The sequence below is a fragment of the Eutrigla gurnardus genome, assembly GCF_963514095.1.
Source record: "Eutrigla gurnardus genome assembly, chromosome: 15".
In the NCBI taxonomy this organism is placed as follows: Eukaryota; Metazoa; Chordata; class Actinopteri; order Perciformes; family Triglidae; genus Eutrigla; species Eutrigla gurnardus.
The window spans coordinates 16,012,399-16,036,273 of NC_139938.1; the positions used below are offsets into that span (position 1 = coordinate 16,012,399).

General features: G+C 43.3%; 2 protein-coding genes across 2 annotated transcripts; one reads left to right on the plus strand and one right to left on the minus strand.

Moving 5' to 3' along the window:
• Window positions 1-1,371: 1,371 nt before the first annotated feature.
• On the plus strand, window positions 1,372-15,059 carry castor2 (cytosolic arginine sensor for mTORC1 subunit 2). The gene is made up of 9 exons (XM_084029859.1): window positions 1,372-1,697; window positions 7,040-7,110; window positions 8,645-8,838; window positions 10,764-10,896; window positions 11,618-11,741; window positions 11,812-11,922; window positions 12,689-12,771; window positions 12,853-12,947; window positions 13,527-15,059. The coding sequence occupies exons 1-9, from the start codon at window positions 1,585-1,587 to the stop codon at window positions 13,587-13,589; spliced, it is 987 nt and encodes a 328-aa protein (XP_083885985.1). The 5' UTR covers window positions 1,372-1,584; the 3' UTR covers window positions 13,590-15,059.
• Window positions 15,060-17,432: 2,373 nt separating this feature from the next.
• Window positions 17,433-23,299, minus strand: rcc1l (RCC1 like). Its single transcript, XM_084028994.1, has 12 exons — window positions 23,122-23,299; window positions 22,387-22,672; window positions 22,100-22,229; window positions 21,874-22,002; window positions 21,393-21,459; window positions 21,213-21,264; window positions 21,036-21,120; window positions 20,534-20,715; window positions 20,344-20,431; window positions 19,633-19,806; window positions 19,058-19,143; window positions 17,433-18,905 (listed from the first exon to the last, which is right to left on the minus strand). The coding sequence occupies exons 2-12, from the start codon at window positions 22,669-22,671 to the stop codon at window positions 18,828-18,830; spliced, it is 1,356 nt and encodes a 451-aa protein (XP_083885120.1). The 5' UTR covers window position 22,672; window positions 23,122-23,299; the 3' UTR covers window positions 17,433-18,827.
• Between the last annotated feature and the right edge of the window lie 576 nt (window positions 23,300-23,875).

Sequence of the window (23,875 nt, forward strand, 5' to 3'; positions counted from 1 at the left end):
ATGAGTGCTGTTGGAGGGAGCCAGAGATCCAGGATTTCCATTGCCAACGACTGCGTCTCTCTAATTGTTTTTGCATATGATGATAAAGAACTTGAAACGTAAGAACATGCTCAATATGTAGAAAAGCCATTTACGTGTCCATCTGTGTGACGTAGCAGTCAAAAGGATCTGGATTTGATCGTAGGTGTGAACATGGCTGGATTAACTCGTTAAGTAATTAGGAAGTAGGATTTTGCTCTATTTAGACATAAAGCCCTCATGTCTAATTTGCAATCAAATTCTCTGACGGTCCTTCACGAAGCCCCGCCCCCTGCTGCTACCCGTCCGAGTTACCACGGCGCCCACGCTGTCACTACCTGCACTCCCTGAATAAATATGATCTCACAGAGAACAGTCTACATTATGTGTCCAGGTAACAAGTTTCCCTGTTCTATCTGTCTGTCTGCATATATACATATGTATATATATATACATACATATACACACACACACACACAGTATATATATTCTAATTTTCTAACTAACTAAAATCTCTCTTCTTTCCTATCCACCTGTACAGACAGATAGGCCAGAGAACAACATTTCCCATGATGCCCCGCTCCACTGCAGACCCGCCCCCTTGTTTGAATGGCAAGTTGTTTGTTTCAGTCCGACCAGCTGCTAACTATTCCAGTCGGAGAGCAAACATGGGGACCAGCGGTCCTGTGCTGCCATTCAACAGCCGACAAGTGACGGGAAGCTGCACTTCCACTTCTGCCGTGTCCAAGCAAATAAAAGCACCAGAATTACATCTTTTTCTTTTTTTAAAAAAGCATTCCTAGAAATCAACAACTACATACAAAGTGAACAGTATTTTCCCCATTAAATTATAAGGAACCTTTTTGGTAAATATACTTATTTTCACGTGGTATTCTTTTTCTTGTTACGTCCGCACAAAAACTGTGTGGAAAAAAATATTTACTATTATCAACCTTATTATTATTGAGCAAAATGAGAATGTTGAGTCTAATTACTCTGAAATGCAGTCAGTAATGGAATAATAAATAAGTAAATACATGGCAATTTTATTAATTACATAATTAGTAACAAATCTAATCTAATATGAAGATTTATTTATTACTTCTAGATTTTTTCCAGATTTTCAATGCAAATAAAATGCATTTTACATATCCAGCGTTTACAGTTAAAACCAGCATGGGCACTGATACGTGTTGCAGATTAGATGTATTCCTCAGCGACTATGAGTGTCTAACTTTCACCCAGAACGCAAATAAAACAGTCAAAATATTCCTTTAACTACTTCGCGTGCTGGAGACATTTATTTTGAAAACCTCCAACCGGAAGTGCGCGCGGACCGTCGCAGCTTTTGACGGCAGGTCCGTTTTCACCCTCTTTGCTTTCTTTATTCCACCCTGCCTCGCTCTCCCCTCTCCCCCTTCTTCCTCTCTCTAATACGCCTTCAGCTCGCTCGCGCGCGGGCGTGTATTTATGTATTTATTGATGTATTCATGCATCCTGTGTGAAAGTATTTCTGTTTTTCCTGGAGTACCTTCTAGCCGTTCCTCCAATGAGAAGACGTAAAAGATGGAGCTTCACATTTTAGAGCACAGCCTGAAAGTGGCGAGTATAGAGAAGGACGGGATCCAGAGCTGCACGCACGGACTCATCAAGCTGGCGTTCCTGGCCTCCAAGACCAGGTACGCGCACGCGCACACACACACACACACACACACACACACACACACACAGAGATAGACACACACACGCACACACAGCGAACGAATGCCGGCTCCTGTGCTCGTGCGTGAGGAAAAAAACGCAGCGGTGTTGATTTGTTGCGTCCGTGCGCGTGCTCGAGGCGCTGTTCTGTGGTGTCATGTTGGTCGCTGTGGACCATCTGTGGCTGGGTGGACGCCGGCAGGGGTGTGTGTGCGCGCGCGTGCGTGTGCATGTGTGCGCGCAGACTGTTTCCCCTTCTCTTTAAAAAGAAAAAAAGGGGTAAATTATAAAACAAGCAAAACTTGAAGCAGAGGGATGAATTGTTCACTGAGGGGAAACTTTAATGAAGCAGCCGAGTCCAATAATGTTAGTAAATTAAGTCTACACTGACACCCGAGTCTATTAATGTTAGTAAATTAAGTCTACACTGACACCCGAGTCTATTAATGTTAATAAATTAAGTCTACACTGACACCGAGTCTATTAATTTTAGTAAATTCAGTCCATTAAGGTTTTACAGCAGGTCCAGTGTCAGCTGATCATCTAAACTCCCTCTGTGCCTCCGAGTCTCTTCAGGTTACTGTTCGTATGTTCACTGTGGATTCATCTGTCATGGATTCATTGTCTGTTCTGTACAGAATGCCATTAAACAATGATAAATCCACATTATACCGCGATTAAGATGGAATTTAAAGCTGAGGACAAACAGCTAGATCCACAGTGAAGGAGCCGGAACCAGAGAAAGTTTGGGTTGTGATACGGTCAAAATAGTTGCAGATTAATTATCCGTATAATCAATGAATTGTTTCATTTCAAAACTTGATTGGATTCATCTCATATCCATGTGGCCTTGTAATCAGAAGGCGTCTACAGCGATGAAGAAGAGCCCTCAATGTGCCGCCATCGCACCGTTTAAACTGACCTTTGGTGATGTAACACAGCGCCGTGTCTCCTTCTACACATCTGGAATGTGATTGCAACTGCAAACACCAGCCTTAAATGCACACACAATCTACCACCAATATATACTGTATATATAATACTACTCAGCTGTTAATATTACTACCAACACCAAATGCAGATGGAGCCCAGGATTCAGTCTGCTCCAGATTTCTGCCTAAAGTCTGTCCAGGCCAGACTGTTTCTCAAGTACAAGTACAACAACGCAGTAAAAATGGTCAGTTGAATACATAAATGTTACTACTTTACATTTTAAAAAGGAGATAGAGGGGCATAGGAAAAATGTATATGATGATGTAATATGAAAGACTTATTAACTCGAAGTTCGTGTTGATTTTGGCGACCCCTGTGGACAAAAGCAGTAGTGTTCCAGAGCACCAGACCCCCTTTAAAAAAAAACAGTAATTTTACTGCAGCAGGTTTTAACAGTCTAGCCAGCGCAGTCCCGGTCCTGGTCCTCAGGTGCCCCCCTTCACTCCTTCCTAAATAAAGTACCTGATACTCATGCAGCCGGTCAATTACCGGAACCCGGAAACTCAATTAAACACCTGACAGCGTGGCGCGTGCGTTAGCGACACACACGACATCATGTACTACTTCCTGCAGTCAGCAGCTGATTAAACAAGCACTTGGTAGAAACTTTACATCCATACATCAAAAAGGCCGCGTGTTGCGCACGCGCGCACGCACGCGCTCATCTCGACGGGGTTTGTGTTGTACTCACGTGTCTCGACGGTTTTTTTGTGTGACCCGCGCACCGTGAACTCCTCCAGGTTCACCTTCCCTGCTCGTTAACTCCCAACATGACCGGACCAGGACCCGGACCCGGTCCAGGTTCCGCAGCGCAACGTTTCCAAACACGCCGAGTTAAAATTACTCAAAGGCTAGTCCGGAGTAAAACCGTAGACGTCGTCACACGTCCGTGGATCCAGCATGCATCTGTAGACGTAACAAACCAAAACAACGCGGGTGCGTCAGATTTCAGTCACTCCGCGTGACTGCGGGGCGGTGCAATTTAAAAACAGCGTTTAATAAAAAGGACAAACCGCGTTTTTATAAATAAATCCACCTTAAATTAGCATGAAACGCCTCATTTGGGGATTTCAGGTCGAGCTGATCATGCCCCGCCCATTTATTTAACAATAAATGCACAAAAAATAAACGTCTTTTTCCATTATACTTTCCGGTTTCACTCAGTACGTCACCACACAGAAGATAAGACTCTCGACCTTATATGTATTATATATATATATATATATATACAGTATATATATATATATATATAAATAAAAACACAAAACATGAACTGTCTCAATTTCAGTAATGAGCTGGGAAGTTTCATGCTGATATCTATAAGTTATAAGGAAAGTTTCCACTTTCATCCCCTTCATTACTCTGAAGGGTTTTATTAGAGGAGGTTGTTCATATATAATTTATAGTCTGATTTATGCAGCATTTTATTACTAAATACATGGATGTGGATACACAGATTGATTTTCTAGCTGTTGACAGTACTTTCTGATTTATGGCACGATACAAAGGAATAAAAATAACCTATAACTCGAAACATGAACCCAGCTTTATCCAGCGTTCAAATGCATATTTGATCAGATAATCCTCTGTTGTGTTTTCTAACATGAAATCTTAGTTATAGTTATTATTATCCTCGTAACGCTGGGTAGATGGAAGAACACAAACACAAAAATACTTACATAAGGAGAGTAATTGTATTCTGTTACCCTGAAGCAAGAAGGAAAAGGAAAGTTTGCTCATCTTTTATTGAATGACTTCTGTCTCACAGTCTCTTTGTCAAATCTTCCTCAGTTAGTTGGAGACGAGATTTGGGTGTAATCCTAAGTGGTGCAGCTTGTTTGAGTTTGGGTTGCAGCCAGCCTGTGATCAATGATTAAATAGGTTCGGTCGTTTATCTGCAGACCCGGAGTGTCCCTTGGATGACACTGATTTGGGCAACTATAGTTTTCTATCGTCTGCAGGTTGCCGTTGAAAGCAACTGAATCAAAGCCGTTTTCATTTTTTAACCATTGAATATTTCTCTCGCATCTTGTTTTGCACCTGACCAATTAATTTATGTCATTTATTTAAGACAACAGGATGAAGGAAGTTGATTTTAAAAAGCCAGCGTTGACTCAGTGATCCCATTTGCACCAGCAGCCTGAATCTTACTGCAATGTCACATGATGAATGATGGTGAATGATCACTTTTTATAGTTATCTATAGCTGCATGCAAACACGTGCATTCTAATACTCACACTGCCAAACTTTCAGAAGCCAGACAAACATTCGGATACCAGGATGTACCAGGATGTCTACAGCATCCACTCCAGGGTTTTCTGGATATTCTGGATTTGTTAATAGAGGGTCAAAGGTCAAGGTGCAATGTCAAGTTCCCTATTGAATGCATGCAGCAGTCGAGTAAGGGCAGCTGCAGTATGGACCTAAACGTGCCTCGTCTCTGAGGGTCTTCAGACAACATGGCCTCCAGGAACCCTGCGGTTCCTTGGAAGGTTGTTCCTGGGAATAAACATTCCAGGAACTTAAAATGGAAACAAAACCTCAGAGTCGGTGTTTTGTTCCTAAAAAAAACTGTCAGTGCAGCTTTACACGAGGAGATACTGTATGTTCTTCTTTGATAAGGGATATATTATCAAGAGCAAACAGCATATCCTTCTTCATATATGAGTGATTCATCTCTTAGATCTATGCAATGTGAAGACTCCCGTGAAGTTCCTTATATATCCTTATGTACCCTTGTATGCACATTGAATGTGATTAAGAGTTCAGAGATTCCCCCAGTGACGGCTAATACACTGAATGTTGAAGTGTCTGGGGCCGCCGCGGCCTTCACCTACAAACTGTAGCTCAAAGAGACATAATACAACTACAAAGACTCACGGCGACGATGAAAATGAGCTAAATGACCACATAGTCTGACTTCAAAAAGGCACAAAGTCACTACAAAATACACAAAATTACAACAAAGAGGCACAAAGCAACCAGAGCAAGACATAAATCAACCACATAGAAGCATAAAAACACCTTAAAGAGACTAAAAAAAGACACAAAATAACTATAAAGAGTACAAATGATCATAAAAAATGAAATAACTATAAAGACTACAAAGAGACAAAAATGATGTCAAAAAGATCCAAAGAGACACAAAGAGAGCGACGCCGACAGGAAAGAGACACAACAATGACTCAAAGACACAGAAGTGTGAAGAAGCTCATTATGAATAAAGAGGATTATTAACACTTCTCATCGAAGGAAAACAGAAGCATTGTTGAGTGTCTTGTGTTGTTTGTCACATCTTCCAGCAGAATGTGTGCTGCGTGGTCCAGTAGAGATGTGATTATCACAGTGGTGTTAATGTGAAGGCTGGTGCTTCCATGTGCATTAAAGACAGAAACAACACTCTCTAATGACAGACGGGACATGAAGGTGAACACGGGAACAGGGAAGTCGTGTGGTTTGATGTAAATCAGGAACCAGGTGATCAGAGATCATGTAAAGTATTCAGTACAACATCATCATGAAAACACTTCTTATTGTCATTGTAAACAAGTGGGGTTTTTTTTAACCAATAATAATTTTAACCTCATTTCCTCGTGGATTTATCTGTTATGTAATTTCCTCACATCTCCTGCCATTTATTTCATCATCCAAGTAGTTATAAACATTAGACATTAAAATTCAAATTGTTAATTAAAAAAGAAAATATTAAATAATAATATTAACGCCCCCAAAAACCAATATTTCTACAAATACGTAGCTAGATTTACATAATTATAAAAGAAGACATTAAACAATATATTCAAATTGTAAACCAACATGTCTACTAACTAATTATGTTTAAAAAAATCACATAATAATAAACAAAACACACACAAAAATATGTATCATGTGCAGTATAACTTTTTAAATATTTTTCACTATTACAGCCAGTATATTACTTTCTATTCTAAGTTGTTTATTTTACTAACTTTATCTTTTAATAGTTATTCTGTTCGGCACTGGTGTTTGTATTATCTTCATATTTTATTATCATTCTTATCCTTCTGTCTAATTATTGAATTTTCTCTTACTGCTATTTGATTTTCATTGGTCTAATGTTTTTATGTTTATAATGTTACTTATTTATCTGTTGTAATTTTTAATACATTTCTTTCTGGATTAATACAATTAAATCTTAAAGCTTGTTTATGAGCCTTGTATTCAGTACAAAATGACCATTGCAGTCTTGTGTTGATGATTCATCTGTATGTGTGTGTGTGTGTGTGTGTGTGTGTGTGTGTGTGTGTGTGTGTGTGTGTGTGTGTGTGTGTGTGTCTGCCTGTTCAGATGCAAGTTCTTCAGTCTGACAGAGACGCCGGAGGACTACACCATCATCGTCGACGAGGAAGGCTTTAAAGGTGGGCCTCTCTCTTTGTAGATATTTTAGCGTTGCCGTGGCAACCATAGATCGGCGGGGGGGCGGGGGGGTGTCACGTTGTGTAACCTCCTCATTTCGCCACGAAGCTTCGGCTGCAAATGTTTGAGCACACTTATGGACGTGAGGCCGAGCTGCCGGTTGGCTGGGTGAATTCATGTCATGTGACCTTTTTTCCAGGGTGACCCTCCTTGGTTACCGTGGAGACGACAGGCTCTGACTGGAGGGGCCTGTTTTCTGTTGGATAAAACGATGAAACTTTTTATTTTTCTGACCTTTTATTAAGACAGAATAGGTCCAACATATGATTAGGCCTAAGAACTCAAGTAAAAATCATAATGTTATTAAACAACTTTATTAATGTCTTGGGTTATTGGCTGTCCTGTAATCTACTATTACTATTATAATGTTAAGGGTTGTTGACCAACTGACGATTTATCAACTGAATATTTTTGATTAACTGACAAATCATTTTGTCTGTGAAATTTCAAGAGTGAAAAACACCCATAACACTCATTTAGTAAATGATGGTCAACATGCAGCAGGCTGTGTTTTAGGGGCGGGGCTACCTTGTGATTGACAGGTCACTACTAAGATGACTTTAACACTTAGCTGTTAAGTTGACCTTTAATAATGAGGTGCCGCTCTGCGTTCGTGAAATCCACCCGTCGCTCCTCCGCAGTCCAAATATGGTCACTTCCTTTCCCGTTCACTGGGTCCACTCCTCATGTACAGTCTACGGCTTCAAAGCATCACCTGTGAGAACAGTCGCTCAAGAAGAGTTCAAAGGAAAGGAACGATTAACGTACGTTAGCCACCAGAAGCTAATGGTCATCACAAACCAAGCGTTGCTACTTTAGGTCAGCAGTACACCAAAATATCCAAATCCAAAGAATCCAAACTATAAACCCAAACGGGGGCAGGTGCTATGGTCTAGAAACCTGGTTTAACAGTCTGCCACAGAAGAGTGGAGGTTGAGAATAATAGAGTAAACCCTGATTATAGAGATGCATTAGCAAAAGTACTTAATGTTTTTTTTTTTTTAAAGTATGTTAAGTTTTAAATAAAAGTTATTTAATGTCGGAAAAACACAAAACTGTGCTTCACAAGCATAAAAATGATTAGACATCATGAAAACCAGTGAAGAAACGAACAATAAAACAAACGACGACACACAACGCGGCATGAGGTGACACAAAGACCGTGTGATTAAAAGATGAAAAACAGGAAGTAACACATAAAAACAGTCACGCTCATTACTCACCCAAACTTCCCCGTTTCTCTTCTATTTCATCCAAACTGCTGCTTCAAAGAATGGATCATTATTTGTGTGTTTTCCCAGCAGAGAGCTTTAAAGAGTTGCATGAACAGTTTAAATCACTCAAATCGTTATAAATGCAGCTGTGCGGTACGACCGTCAGTGTAGAAGTACGTAAACTGGCCTCTTTGAGCCCGAAGTCAGTGTCTTCAGGTCTCACTGGCTCATTGTTTGATGGGACGTCTGTGTCCGTCCTCAGAGCTGCCCCAGTCGGAGCACATCAGCGTCGCCGATGCCACCTGGTTGGCCCTCAACGTGGTGTCAGGCGGCGGCAACGCCTCCAACTCGCAACCCATCGGAGTCACCAAAATCGCCAAGTCGGTCATAGCGCCGCTGGCCGACCACAACATCTCCGTTTTCATGCTGTCGACGTATCAGACCGACTTCATTCTGGTGAGTTTGGACGACGCCGATTTCACACGTGAATGCATCGTTTTCCTGTGAGTGTGAATGTGGAGGTGACAAAAAAGACTCACGGGACATGAACAGCAGTCTCCTGGATGAAAGTCCTGTGTTTGTTTCACCCAGGCAGCAACCTCCGGTTCTGAAATGTGAAGCAAAGCTTAAGGTCCTTAAACTGTCATTCTCCCTGCTGGCCACCAGGGGGCGACTCCTCTCTGGTTGTATAGAAGTCTATGAGAAAATGGTCCTACTTCTCTCTGCTGGCCACCAGGGGGCGACTCCTCTCTGGTTGTATAGAAGTCTATGAGAAAATGGTCCTACTTCTCTCTGCTGGCCACCAGGGGGCGACTACTCTCTGGTTGTATAGAAGTCTATGAGAAAATGGTCCTACTTCTCTCTGCTGGCCACTAGGGGGCGACTCCTCTCTGGTTGTATAGAAGTCTATGAGAAAATGGTCCTACTTCTCTCTGCTGGCCACCAGGGGGCGACTCCTCTCTGGTCATATAGAAGTCTATGAGAAAATGGTCCTAATTCTCTCTGCTGACCACCAGGGGGCGACTCCTCTCTGGTTGTGTAGAAGTCTATGAGAAAATGGTCCTACTTCTCTCTTGATGTATTATCTCAGTAAACATTGTAAACATGAGTTTATGGTCTCAATCTCTAGTTTCAAGTCTTCTTCAATCCAGCATGACGTTCATTTAGTAGATTATGGTCCATTTAGAGTCCACCAGACCAGAAAGCAAGGGATGCTTTAGGGGGCGGGGCTTACCTGCTGATTGACAGGTCGATAGGTGGTTGTACTCACGTCCAACCAATGGGTGATGTCATGGTGACTACGTCCCCTCCTCGTATGCGGTCTACGATGGGACCAGAGACCCTGTCCCTGACCCGCCACGTTGAGCAGAAGTATAAAAGTGTTTTTCCAGTTCATAATGAAACTGTAGGAAACATGAAGTCACTGTTGACCTTCAGCTCCGCTGTGTGTCATGAGATTTAAGCTCTTCTTAACACCTTTCATTGGTCAAATGTTTATAAAAAGCAGCCGACGGAGGTAAAGCTTGACATTTCTGTATTTATGTTTGCCTCCGTGTCGTCTCTGATACGAAGGTGAGATGGAGTTGAGAAGCTGTTGTGCAGCCAGACACCACTCGGGTCAGGCTTTACCGCTTTATGTAACACAAAAGATGGGAACAGTGGAGAACAAAACACACACACACACACACACACACACAGTTAAGCTGGCCAGTCTTTGGCCTGCTCAGAGACTGGGTAATGCAGTCTGACGCAGCGTGAGGCGAGGACAGCGGCGGCGGGATGTGGCGACAGGGCGACGGGGCGGGAGGTTTCTCTCTCTGCCTCTTTTGATCTGAAATACCAATAATTAGGATTGTGGGTAGGAGAGGCCGGCGTGGAGTCAGGAAACAAGCACCGAGTATGATACCTGGAATTCCAGCTCCAGGGGCTGAGCCGCTGATCCTCTTTACGTAACAGATTATGAACATCGACACAGGTTTTCTTTCATTTTCATAAACATGCCAGAGCCGCTCAGCAGACCTTGTTTTTCCAGAGAAGCAAGGCAATAATAAAAACCCTCCCTGTGGCCAGAAAGGCTTCAGTATGAGAGGATTCTTCCTAAATCCAAAGCACTGAGGTAGACTACATCCAAGGTTATTGCTTTTTCATGTCAGACACTGTAGACATACACAATCCTCTATCCAGTGGTGATGATAATAGATACATAATGCAACATTCTGTGAACCTGAACCTCTAAATGGACCATAATGTACTAAATGAACATCATGCTGGATTGAAGAAGACTTGGAACTAGAACATTTCCGATGTGAGGATGACTCATGAGGAAAAAGGTTCACCTCCTGGATGCTTTTCTCGGACTCATTCAATTGTTTCGTCCTCAGGTCCGGGAGCGAGACCTGCCGATGGTCATGCACACGTTGTCTTCCGAATTCACTTTGCTCCGGGTGGTCAACGGCGAGACCGCCGCTGTCCACGATCTGGGAGTCACCAACGGCTTCGTCAAGCCCAAGCTCGGTAAAAACCACGCTGGAGCTGCAACCCAACCTGTTCATCACACATCAGAGTGAAAACGCTCACATGAACACTGGGGCCGTCATCATCTGTTTCACATGTAAATGCTGGGAGACTGGATCACAAACATCAATACACTGCATCAGGTTTATGAGGTTACCTAGGACTCGGATGCTTTCACATTCTACTGTTCCATAAAACTCACATATGAAACACTCGTGGGAGAAGTGCTCGATGCCACAGCGTGCAAATCCTCCTACATCCATCACGTCACTCAAATAAAAGAGCTCATCAGGCAGCATTTCAGACTCATGTTTGTCATATTACGGCATTATAATTAGTGATGCATTAATGTGTAAGTGTCACTAATGTTGCAGCTGGAAAAAGGGCTGAACGGATTACTTTGTATCTCGCAGTAATCTGTAATTATGCATCAGCATTCACTAGCTGGTTACATTAAGTAATTAGATTTCACACATTTTATGTGATTCTTGTCTTTGAACAAACGTTTTATTCTCTCACTTCCACATAATCGTCTTAAACACTTTGTGTCGGTTTTATGGTTTTTGCTCTATTTTGATTTGGTCAGATGTTGTTTATATTGTATTTATTTCATTGCTTTATAAATACATTTGGAATTGGACATTGACTGCTTTAGGAAGATGCCTCTTGGCTGTATTTGCTGCCTCTGAGAACTCACCCGTTCATCGTTGTGGTCTTCCAGTGCCCCGGCCCATCATCCATCCCTTATCCAGTCCCAGCAACATGTTCTGTGTGACCAGCCTGGACCCGGACACGCTGCCCTCTGTCGCCACGCTGCTCATGGATGTCATGTTCTACTCCGGAGGGTAAGGAATGAGAATACGTGGTTTCTGAGCCGCCGGGCGGACCACACTGAGCCTTCCGTTCTGTCTCCAGGCCGAAGGAGGCCGGAGCATCCGGCGAGGACTCCAGCCACATCCGCTTCTTCTCCTTCTCCCTGATCGAGGGCTACATCTCTCTGGTGATGGACGAGCAGACCACTCAAAGGTTAATAACAAACACACACAAGTATTTATATCGCTGGCTCTGTAATTAACCACACTCTTCTGTCAAGATGTTTTTGTCAGACCGGGATGTTTATGCAGGGAGAAGCAGGTTCCGATTGTTGTTTGAGGGGGACGGTGAGTTTGTTGCTAAGCGACAGCAGAGCGGTGGGCATGTACGATGTACTGAAGTCACAGCGGGTTCAGGCTGACGCATTTGGTCTCTTTCTCCCCGTTTACTCTCTAAATAAGCAGAAAGGCCATAAAGGAACCCGAGACGCCGCGGATCTCCATCAGCATCACATCCGATCACATATTCAGAAAAGAGCTTTCCCTTATCGCTGTGTTTCCAGATGGAAATAATAACACTTATTTAAAGTGTACATTTCCCTCCTGCAGCATGTCGGCCGGCCTTGTCTCCATGTTTATGTAAGGCCTAATGTAATGGGTCACCCATTCTACCAGACTTTACAATGGCTCTCTTATTCAGTGTGGCGGGATGAACCTGATTGGTTAATAGTTAGCTTCTTGTGCTAACGGTGCCAGGTGTCGGACACTCGCTAACCAGAGCAAAGCAAAGAAGTAGAGCAAAGCAAAAGTCCCAACATATCTATGAAAAACATCCGATTTATTATTTTTGTGATACAATCATTTTTAAAAAAGATACGAAATATTAACATTTGCTGATTTTAGACTTGATTTGACAAAATCAAAAGAGACTTCAACACCAACAAATGTAAAGACCTCCGTTCATTTCTGTTCTCTTCCAGGTTTCCAAACAACGTTCTCTTCACCAGCGCCTCCGGTGAGCTTTGGAAGATGGTTCGCATCGGGGGGCAACCTTTAGGCTTTGGTGAGTTTTTACCTTTCATTTTTTTTTTATGTTTGCACATTCTAGTCTGCAAACGATCACTTTTTTATTTATTTTTTGCAGATGAGTGCGGCATCGTGGCTCAAATATCAGAACCGCTGGCAACGGCCGACATTCCAGCTTATTACATCAGTACCTTCAAGTTCGACCACGCCCTGGTAAGTGTGTGTGTGTGTGTGTGTGTGTGTGTGTGTGTGTGTGTGTGTGTGTGTGTGTGTGTGTGTGTGTGTGTGTGTGTGTGTGTGTGTGTGTGTGTGTGTGTGTGTCTGCTGTAACGATTAGTCGATTAATCATTCACGCTATTATGATAAACAAATGTCATATTTTGAAAGTGAAGTATTCAGGTGTTTTACTTTTTTACATGCAGAATGGCCTATTTTATAAATTATATATATATATATATACATGCCTGTATACATATACTGTATATATTATGCTTATACTAGTATAGTATATTGTATTAATCTCACTTTAATGTTACATTTTTAAGAACTTCATAAATTATCACCTCCCCTATTATTAGTTGATTTATGATTTGTATTAATAATGTGCATCTCTATCCGCATATTAACTAAAGTTATAAAGTACAATACTGTGAAGTAGTGAAGTAGAATACTCGAGTACAAGTACTTCAAATGTGTACTTGAGTGAGTATACCACTGCTGTATGTGGATACATGAGCTTTAAAGAACATTGTTTCGGTGTTTCCTGAATTCCCTCGTGGTAAATCTCTGCAGGTTCCAGAGGAAAACATCCAGAGCGTGATCGTCGCTCTGCGGACCAAGAGTACGGCACAGTGAAGGAAGAAAGGTAATTTCCTTCAAACGTTCTCGAGTCCAAGAAGTGCCAAGAGCTCTGAGTCTGTGGATGGGCTCTGAAGGAAGGAAGCCTCGCGGCGTCGGCGGAGAGGAGGGGGGCGTGGCGGGTGGAAGCCATTTTCTTTGCCCCCCCACCCCCAACCCTCCTTCTTTTCCCGCCACTCGAGGCCTCGCCGCCCGGTATCGCCGCTCCAGTTTCCCAGACTGAATCCGTTTCCTCTCCGAAGCTGCTTCGTCTGACCCCTGACCCCCGACCCCTGAGCACCATACTGTATCCATGGCTCCTCATGGAAGATGACGAATGTACTCTCAAACTAACGATACACATAGATATAGATAGATATATATTCAAGCTCTCCATATTTTCACAGGTCATTCTCAGTGCCAAGATGTTTGAATGCGATACTTGTGTGCAATTTAGAAGACAATTCTTCAGACGTGCGTTCTGTTTTGCTTTTGAGTAGCTGATGAATATTAATCACAGCAAGGATCGGTTTCAATCCAGTGGAACAGGAAGTGGATCCAAGTTTTTTTTTTATTTTAGTGTGTTTTTTTTTAAGTAATATGAATTCACGCTGTGGGCAACCTGGTCGATGGGTCGCACCAAATTTAAATTTAAAGCTGGATTTAGAATCACGCCTGAGAGTTAAGTAGTAAAACATTACTTGATCCAGAGAAAGTGGATATATGTATGATAATAACTTTAATTAAATAGCTTAGTAACCGTCCCATGCATAAACAAAACGATAAGCAGGAGGAATAAAGTTGAAATACCAAATGTTGACACGCACTGACATTTCGACTTTATCTTTAAAAATGCAAAATTAAATAAAACATCCTCCTCGTTTGCCTTCATCCTGGCTCTAATAGTCTTCCGTACATTTTAGTCCGGAAGCAAGAGAAGAAACACTAAATCCACGTAGTACTATGGAGTATATATATATATATATATATATATACTACTACGGGAGCTGCCGTGTTCAGGTCGCGGCCTGCATCGCGTTGCTCACAGTGTGAATCTGCAATAAGAGACCCCGGAGGTGAAGTGCATGATGGGAAACGTAATAATGACTGAGCCACTTTGACAATGTACGAGAATAAGACCCGAACATAAGCTACGTTTCACACGGGGAGGAACCCTGTGTGTGGAAGCTGCCCCTCCTGCCCCGGTCTGCACTTTAATGCAGGTAGATGCCCCCCCCCCCCCCCCCCCCCAAACAGGCCTGCTGTACTGATGTGAAAACAGGGGAGGGCGATTTACTGTAGACGTTTCTGTTAGTCTTAAGGTTATCATGTTTTCTTTCTTTTTTTAATTATTATTTCAGCTGATCTGATCAGACTCCGTTAGAAACCCCGCATTGATCAGTGTTAAAACAGGAGGAAGAAAGAAAAAAAGATTTTCATTTTCAAGCTTCTTGTGTGGCAAAAAACAATAAAATAAAGGTTGGTTTTTTTGCGTGTTCAGTTTTCACCAACGTGTCATTTTGTTATTGCTTTGCTTAGCAGCGGGGATTGTCCTCTCGCTGTTATTTACTTTTAAATCAATAAACCGGTGACATCACGGCTGCTCGGCCTCAAGATCAACTGGAAACCAGATTTTCACTTTGGATTTAGTCATAGAAATGGAAAAACATGACGACAGTAATTGTACTCTTTTATGTAAATGTTATCATCAACTAAGGTATCATTTGAAATATTTGTTAAAATATATTGATACATTTTTAAAAACAGATTATAGTAACGCTTATATGTAAAAGAAAAACATGCATTTTTGAACACAAGAATCGGTGCTTCTCCTCTGGTTTGATGATCCCTCAACTGTTTCCTCTAAAGCCACATTAGATATGAATCCTTCACTTCACTGTTAAAGAAGACATTCATGAACCGTCACTGGCTAGCATCGACAAGCTAATGCTAACGATGTGCTCATCGTTCATACTGTAATCATACTGTCTGACATCAGAACAAAATCACTCATCAATCAAAAGATCAGTCTTATTGTGAGGTGTAACTACAGCCTCTAGGAGGCGCTAGTGGGGTCGTTCACCTGTAGTTCCAGCTGTTTCCTTTAGGGGTCACCCCAGCGGCTCATCCGTCCCGGGCCTTGTTCCGATGTAAACACCACACATCACAGTGGTGATGTCAATAACATCTGAATAAAATCCAAACTTGATGTGTTGAAACATGTTTAGGTGCTCCACACCTGTCCTTCCCTGTGATTGGCCGTCGGCAGCAGGCCAATCAGTCGTCTGATCACTGGAGCAAACAGAGCAGAGCACAGCCGGGTCCTCGTTGCCTCTGCTTCAGCTCCCTTCAGCACACAGACGGAGGAGGTGGAGGAGACGGGGGAGGTAGAGGAGATAGAGGAGGTGGGGGAGACGGAGGAGGTAGAGGGGGTGGGGGAGGTGGAGGAAGGAGACGACGCAGCGCCATCGTGACATCTTTCTTCTTACAGAATGGTTCCAGATTCAACTCGACGCCTCCCTGACTTTGACCTGCAGGTTGGAAACAAATGATTTAATCTCTCCTTTAATCTCCGTCACACATCATGTCTGAGCAGAACACCCTAACCTGTATGTTCATACACATTATTGCTTGTACCCGAGTAAAATTCAGGAGACGAATTATTAACATGCCTCTCTCTGTTAGAACGTTTCACCGCCACCTACTGGCCTGGCATGCACACTACAGCGTTTTAAGTTCCTTTTTGCAGATGCGGATCGTTTTCCAAACAACATGGTCCAAACGTGGAACCGATTTAAAAGCTCAAAGGAAAAGGTTTATGTGTTTAGCGAGACCGTTGTCGTGGAAACGCAGCCTCATAGAGCAGCTGGTGAACATCCTGGAGCAGCTACAAACACAGAAACCCTCCCAGGAGGTGGTGGAGACCAAACATGGAGCTAATAAAAGACAACGACCTCTTCTCACGACAGACGGATCAAACAAACACAGGACTTTTGTCCAGGAGGCCGCTGTTCGTGTCCCCTTTGTTTGCACTTTTTGTTTTTCCTTCAAACCAACGGTCTCTTCGTGTGTTCCGGCCTCCATGAAGAGAACCGGTCCGTTTGGATGGAACAAGCGAGGACAGAATGACGGCTGTAAAACACCAGAAGATCATGAAGCTTCTGATGCAAACGGTTGCTGCTGGGGACAAAATTCTAAGAAAAAACCCTAAAAATAGAAACTCAAAGCACGTTGAGCCCTGAAGGTGGAACACTGCTTGGAGCAGAGAGGATTCTTCTACGAGTTCCTGAGCAGACGAGATTCCAACGTTGGCTGTTGATCTTAATTAAAGAGGCACAAGTGGGCAACATTATACAGCCTACAGTTCATTTCACAGAAACGTTCATCACGTAACATAGTATTCCTCACACCACTTGTCTAAATGGTGCTTATTGATTTCACCGTCTCACCTCGGATCAACCAATCACAGCTCGCCAAAAGGAGGAGTCACACCGAGCAGCAGGTTTAAACCCCTCAGCGAGACCTCAGGTCCAGGCAACGTCCCGGGAATATTTTATCAGCCTTTGTTCTCGGAGGCCAAGTTCGAGTCCAGAGCATCTCCTCATTTACACGTCGAGCATGTGACCTCCACATGATGATAGAAGCTGTAAATAAAGCGGTTGTACTGCATCACCCTGTGTGATCCCAGGTTGTTTTATGCTGACTCGGTAGTTTAGTCATGAAAACATCTGCATCCTTGTCCCGGTGATGAACGGCTGTGCAGCATCAGCAGCATCAGCAGCATCAGCAGCATCAGGGCGACTTCAGCTGCATCGCCAGAATGAAACCATCCCTCAGCTGCTGAGTTAATATTCATTCATCATTCATGTATTTATTGTAGTTCCTTTTCTGCAGACAGACATTTCTGCATGAACCCGTCATGCAATAATAAATAATAAACAACATACCGTGGTTGGACGTGCTGATGTGCAGAAATCGTATTTGCAAAGAGCCAAATTCTTATCTTTAAACACAAAATACACTCCGTGCATAAAGTACACAACAAAGAAGATGGAAAAGACATTTGTATGCTTTTAATAACTGTTAAAATGAATGATTGATTTTCTGTGACGATAAGCTTCCTCGGATGAAGCGATGAAAAGTTCTCTTTTGATGACAAATTAAAACAAACTTGATGCCGAAGAGAGAAAGTTTGTTTTTGTGCCTCGTTTAAATGAACTGCAGCGTTAAAGACGGAATAAATAAAATGTTTTCATTAACTGTACTTTCCACCCTCGTTGGTATTTGCATAAATGTGAGGAAACAATGACTGCAGACTGTTTCCAAAATGCAGCATTTTGTGATAATTGTATTAACTGTAATTGGAAGTCGACCAACTCAACAAGGACTTAAATTAATCTTCTTTTTTTTTTTGCATAATCCCTTCCAGGAAACTTTCTAGGAAATCATTTCAGAATTGATGAATGTGTAAAATTAAGCTTAAATTGACTTAATTTTTCTACATTTATCAGCTCTCAACTGATGCAAATAAAATACATTTATTTAAGTTATGTTATTTGTTTATTTAGTGGCATCAAACTACCAACTGTCTGGACACATAACACACGACGTGTTGGCGATGACCCTCGCCAGATTTTTTGTGCATTGTTTGTTTTTTTGAAACTGTACAATGTTTCCCCAACATGCCGCCGGCCAGCAGCGAGCCACGACGTCGGAGGAGTCGGCTGATCCACAGAACATCGCTGCTTCCACACATTTTACACTCTGAACCCTCCAAAAAGCTGAGTGTCACCTTCAGGCTCATCCAGTTAATTACAAATCTTGATGAAAACGAGGCTGGAAAATGAAACCCAACTCATAATCAGAGTTGCAGCTACAACTTCCATCTGATTGGTTGAGTCGACAGGAAGTCAGAATACAGTTCATCTCGAAGGTCTCGTTTTGTCCGACAGCAGAAACCCCCGTTAGAGGATTATTCAGCGTTCTGCTTCAAATCAATGTCATCGTTTTCAGCTCTGGTCGTAATGAAACAAAACTATCCTTTGTTGCTTTTTCTCCAGATGACCTTCACGCAGGCCAAAGCTCGCCGTGTCAGAATCGACCGCCCGGCGCTCGCCGTGACGTCAGCGGCCGCCGGATGACACGGAGGGCGTCGCCTGTGGAGACCAGCTGGTTTCTGAGACTCCAGCGGCGAGGCTCAGCGGGGCTCGACCAGGCAGCCGAACCTTCATCCACTCGCTGCTGCAGGACGGGAGCTCACAGGAGGGACTTCACCAGCGCCACCATGTGGTCCACGCCGCACGCTACGTCCACCACCTGACCGGGAACTGTGACCTAATGGAGAAATGAGACATTTAAATAAAAGAAAATACATAGATATATTCTCCTTTATTATTCCAAGCTCACAGGTGGGTGTGCTTCTGCCTCTACAGCAGAACTAGGTCGACTCTTGTTTGCACGATAATATTGAATCAGGGTCGTCTTACTCTCCACGGGAAGTACTGGTCGTCTCTCCTCCCGATGCCCAAACAACCTCGAACATTCTTCCCCCAGACGAAGAGCTCGCCTCGATCTGCAACCAAGCATCAAACACATGAGCACGGCGTGAGGCCGAGCGCCCGCTGAGCCTCAACACAAAGCAGCTGCAGTTGGAACAAGGCATGGACGATCTCTGAGACACGCAGAACACAATACTAGATAAAACCCCTCAAATAACAGTATCACTATGTCAAAAAAAATACAGAAACAAGAGCTGAGTTTCACTCCTTGTCTTTGTTTTCACACAATTTAAAAAGAGAAAGACAACAAGATGTGTTTTAATACAATCATTCACCCTTCAAGACAAATCTGTAGTATTATGTAGATGTATTAACAGATCTGTTAGATCTCCAACCAGGAGGAGAGTGCCAGATCTGGCAACGCGTTGCAGGGTGGAAGTTGCCTGACCATTTGCCGTATCTGAATTTGCATAACGACTCAACCTCAGCTCGATGCAAACGAGGTCCGTCCAACACTAAGCAGCAGGATCAGGAGACTCGGGTGAAAACGCCGAGGAACATACCGGTCACGGCGGCGAAGTGGTTGAGTCCACACCGGACGCTCCTGACGGCCACCGAGGGGCTGAACTCCGAGCGTCCAAACAGCGCGGGGGGAATCATCTCCGGGGTGGAGGATTCGGAGAGTTTGGGGCCTTTTCCCAGAATGCCGTAGCCCCACACAAACACCTCTCCCTTTTCTGTAAAGATTCACAGACAGACAGATTTAAATGGTGAAACAAAAACATCTTATACTTGTTATACCTGTTGGACGTCAAATTTCATCATGAAGGTTTCTCAGACTTTGTTTCATGTTTCACCTCCACCCTTTAGGTTTGTTGTTTCCTTTAGGCAGTGCATTGTGGGAGAATAGCTCCCAGCAGGTTGTCCCTGTCTGCATTGAGTTCACTTCATTTGTACAACTTATCCATTATGGCACCATCGTCTTGTGTAAAGATTTTCCTTCTAAGCATAAAAGCCTGTTGAACTTTTGTCCAGTTAGAGACGGATTTCCAGCTGCGAGACGTTTTATCAACAAAAGCCCCTCGTTTTGGAATAACAGATCATTAAATAACTCAATAGTCCATTAAAGACTGCAGAGATGGACCTTCTCAGCCACACCATCCAGCTTGTATCTTAAACTGATCTCTGATGCCACCAAGAGGGGAAATGTGTGAAGTCACTCCAACTCCCATGAGCTAAACACTGAAAAACTTAAAAAAACTTTAATAGCTGACCATTGAGGATGGCCACCTGCGTGCCGCCACACGCCGCCTGAAGCACCTTTCCACAGCCGCTCAGAGGAAGACGTCGAGGAGAGTTGATCTGGAAGACAAACAGCTCAGTGACGCTGAATAACGGGATCCATGTTTACGACGTGCTCGGTGTCATTCCCGCTTGGTGCTGCAGGAACGTGCTGCTGCTCACCTGTGTGGACGGTGTGACCGAGGCCAGCTGCAGGTACTCCGAGTTGCCCCACCCGTACAGCTGGCCGTCTGCCGACACCGCCAGGCTGCAGTCTCCGTACGTGCTGACCTGCTGCACCTCCACGCCGGCCAGATCCCCGCCCACCTCCACCGGCCTGGAGCTGACCCTGTGGTGCCCCAGACCTGCAGGACCACAAACAGACGTTTCAAAATCCTCTCCGACGTGAGAGAGATGTCTCTGAAGTGAGTTCGCATCTTCATCTTCTGCACTCGTTCGGATGTGATGTCTCTGATGTACAGCAGCAGCACTTTATTATTTATTTATAAATATTTTAAATATATGCATTGCAAACAAATGAAAGCATTTCTGCAGAAAAACATCACTGATTTCTTCTGTAAATCTTTGGCTCTGATGGACTTCTAAGGATAAATGTGATAATAATTCCAGATTGAGCTGCACGGTGGTTTTACAACACTGTGGAGGTGAAGACGAGTGAACTGACCCGTCTGTCCATCTGCACCCCATCCACACGCAAACACTTTCCCCGTCTCGGTGAGGAAAAGGCTGTGATCTTGTCCACACGCCACCTGGAAACCAAAAAAACTAACGTTTTAACAGGCGGGAGGACGGGGGAGACGGGGGGAGACTAAAGGGAGACTGGAGAAAAGGCTGCACTCACCTGGGTGACCCTGCTGTCGAAGCCTTCCGTCTTGTGAATGATGTGGCTGCCGCTGCAGAAACACGAGAGAAGCAAAGTCACGTCTCTCTCTCTCTCGACTTCCTTCCACCTCTCCCTTTGCAACGATTCTTTGTGACCGGTAGAGTACACCGTCTTTATGGTCATTATTTAGAGACACACCTGTACACTTCATCTTCAACGATCCTCCTTCCACACTGGCCGTACGCGTTGTTCCCCATACTGAAAACTAGCAGAGAAAGAGGAACCCGAGAGAACAAAGCACCAAGGTGAAGCAGATTTTTATCATCTGGAATATTGACGGATTGTTTAATAAACTAGTACAAGCCTTCCTAAATAAAAAATGGCTGTTCTCTCATGCAAGCTGCCGTCATTTTAGCTCTGGATCACATTTATCAGGCCAAACTACAGTCAGAAATCTGACAATTTAATACAAAACATGAATAATGCGGATAATAAAAGATTTATACTTGGCATATGTGCATCAATATGATGCAAAACACTGCAGAACTAATATACATAATATTTGTGTTTTGCACACCTGCTCTAAAAAAACAAAGTTCAGCCTGATGTTGGACACGTGTATGACTGTTTGACCTCCAGGCTGTTTGACCTCTCGGCAGGGCAGGAAGTCAAGCCTTACCTCCTTCCCGGTCGGTGAGGATCAGAGAGTGAGCGCGGCCACAAGCAACCTGCACCACTTTGGTCTGCAGAGGCTCGACGAGAGGCAGGGCCACCGGGGAGGGTTCCAACACGTAGTCGTAGCTCTGATCTACGGGTGCAGGGAGACGAGGAGGCAGCCATGTCAGACGGACGATACGACTTACTATATATAGACATAAAATAATAACATGTGGTTTTGGTCTCACGGCGGCTGCGTTGTGTGCGTTGGAAGCCCAGCTGAGAGTCCTTGTTCAAACCCATGGCCCACAGCTTGATCACGTCTTTGGTCTGCGAGGCGATGAGAGTGAAGCCGTAACCACAGGCAGCAGAAGAGATCTACAACAGAAGAAGAGCAGCTTGTGAGTTCAGTCTTAAAAAAACCCTGTATATTTTCACACCTTACGGTCTCAGCCAAAACTCTAATATGCATCAAACTACCGACGTATTTAAGACCCAAACCCGTAATCATGAAGCCCAGAAAAGCAGATTTCACCTGCTCCGCCGTCTCCAGTCGGTAAGGCGTGAGCTGGTATTTGCGAGGCGTCTTCCTGCCGCTGTCCGGCACCACGAAGCTGGGGACGCCCAGAGCTCCGGTGAAGCTGAAGCCCCACACAAACACTTTGTGGTTGGGCTTTTTGTGCTGGCCGACGTACTGAAACACTGGACCACCGCTGGTCTTCTCCTGGGGTCTGGATGCTTTGCTGAGCGTCGTGTAGCCACAGACTGGAAGCCCTGAGCTCAGGCGGCGAGGGCACAGTCGTGCAGACGGAAGAGCCATTCTGTAGAAAGAGAGAAGACCGTTAAAGTTACTCACACTGTAATGAACAGCAGGTATCAATGTGACAGACAAGCCCAATTTAAACACTTTATTTTATGGAGGGAGGTTATTTTCTTCCACTCTTCATTTTTCCAAACAAAAATAATATGACAACTTAGTAATAATAGTTCTTATTGTGTGTTATCAGTCTGAAACAAATTGTAAAAACACCACATTTATATATTTTATTTGTATATAGTATTATTTATATTATGAAATTTAGGGTGAAAGTATCTAAATTAGTGATGTTTGGTGGATTTAATTCATGCCGAATTGGATGCGGGCCCATAAACATTAATTTAAGGTATCAAACAATGTTTAATCAGAATTTAAGTTTGACAATTTTCACGAGACATTTGAATTGTTGTTAATACGGACGGAGTGTCGCGTTCTGAGCGCGGGTTAGCTTACCTGGACTTCCTGATAAAACCAGACTTGTAGAAAGTATTTCGCGGGTTGAAGAGTTAACTTGTGATATTCAGAAAGTGATGACAACCAGCCGAAATGGTAATTAAATATGTCAATGTCATTATCGAGCGTTTGTTTACCCTTAGCTAATGTAGCTGGCTAACACCGGAAGAGGAAACAGTTATTCTTCTTCTACGGTTCTTCTCACATTAGAGCAGAACGGCGCCAACTAGTGTACCGGTGTTAGCTCAAGTATATGAGTGTAATTAGGAAAATGTTGATTTAAAATGTCCCCTGAACGACGTGGAGTTAATTTTTAACTGTTAACTAATGATTCATTTCATGGATTATAATCTGTATTATTTTCTCCATCGATCAATTGATTATTTTACTGTAAATAAAGGGAAATTAGGAAATCACACGTCCATGTGTCGTCACACACAAGAGTGATATATAATATGAATATAACCATATTATTGTTTTTGTTTAAATTTAGCGTTACTGAAACTAGTATTTTCTCAATAACCTCTCATTGTATAAGTCTGGGGATTTTTTCATTCAGGTTTTGTAGTTTTGTAGTTTGTGATGCTCACAGCATTTAAAATAAAACCTCAAAAATGTGCGAAAGTGTGCTAAAGTCATCTTAGAAGCTTGCATTGGTAGTGTGGTAGAGGTTGAGACCATAAAGTCATGTTTACAATGTTTACTGAGATAATAAATCAAGTGAGACGTAGTCATGTTCTCATAGACTTCCTAG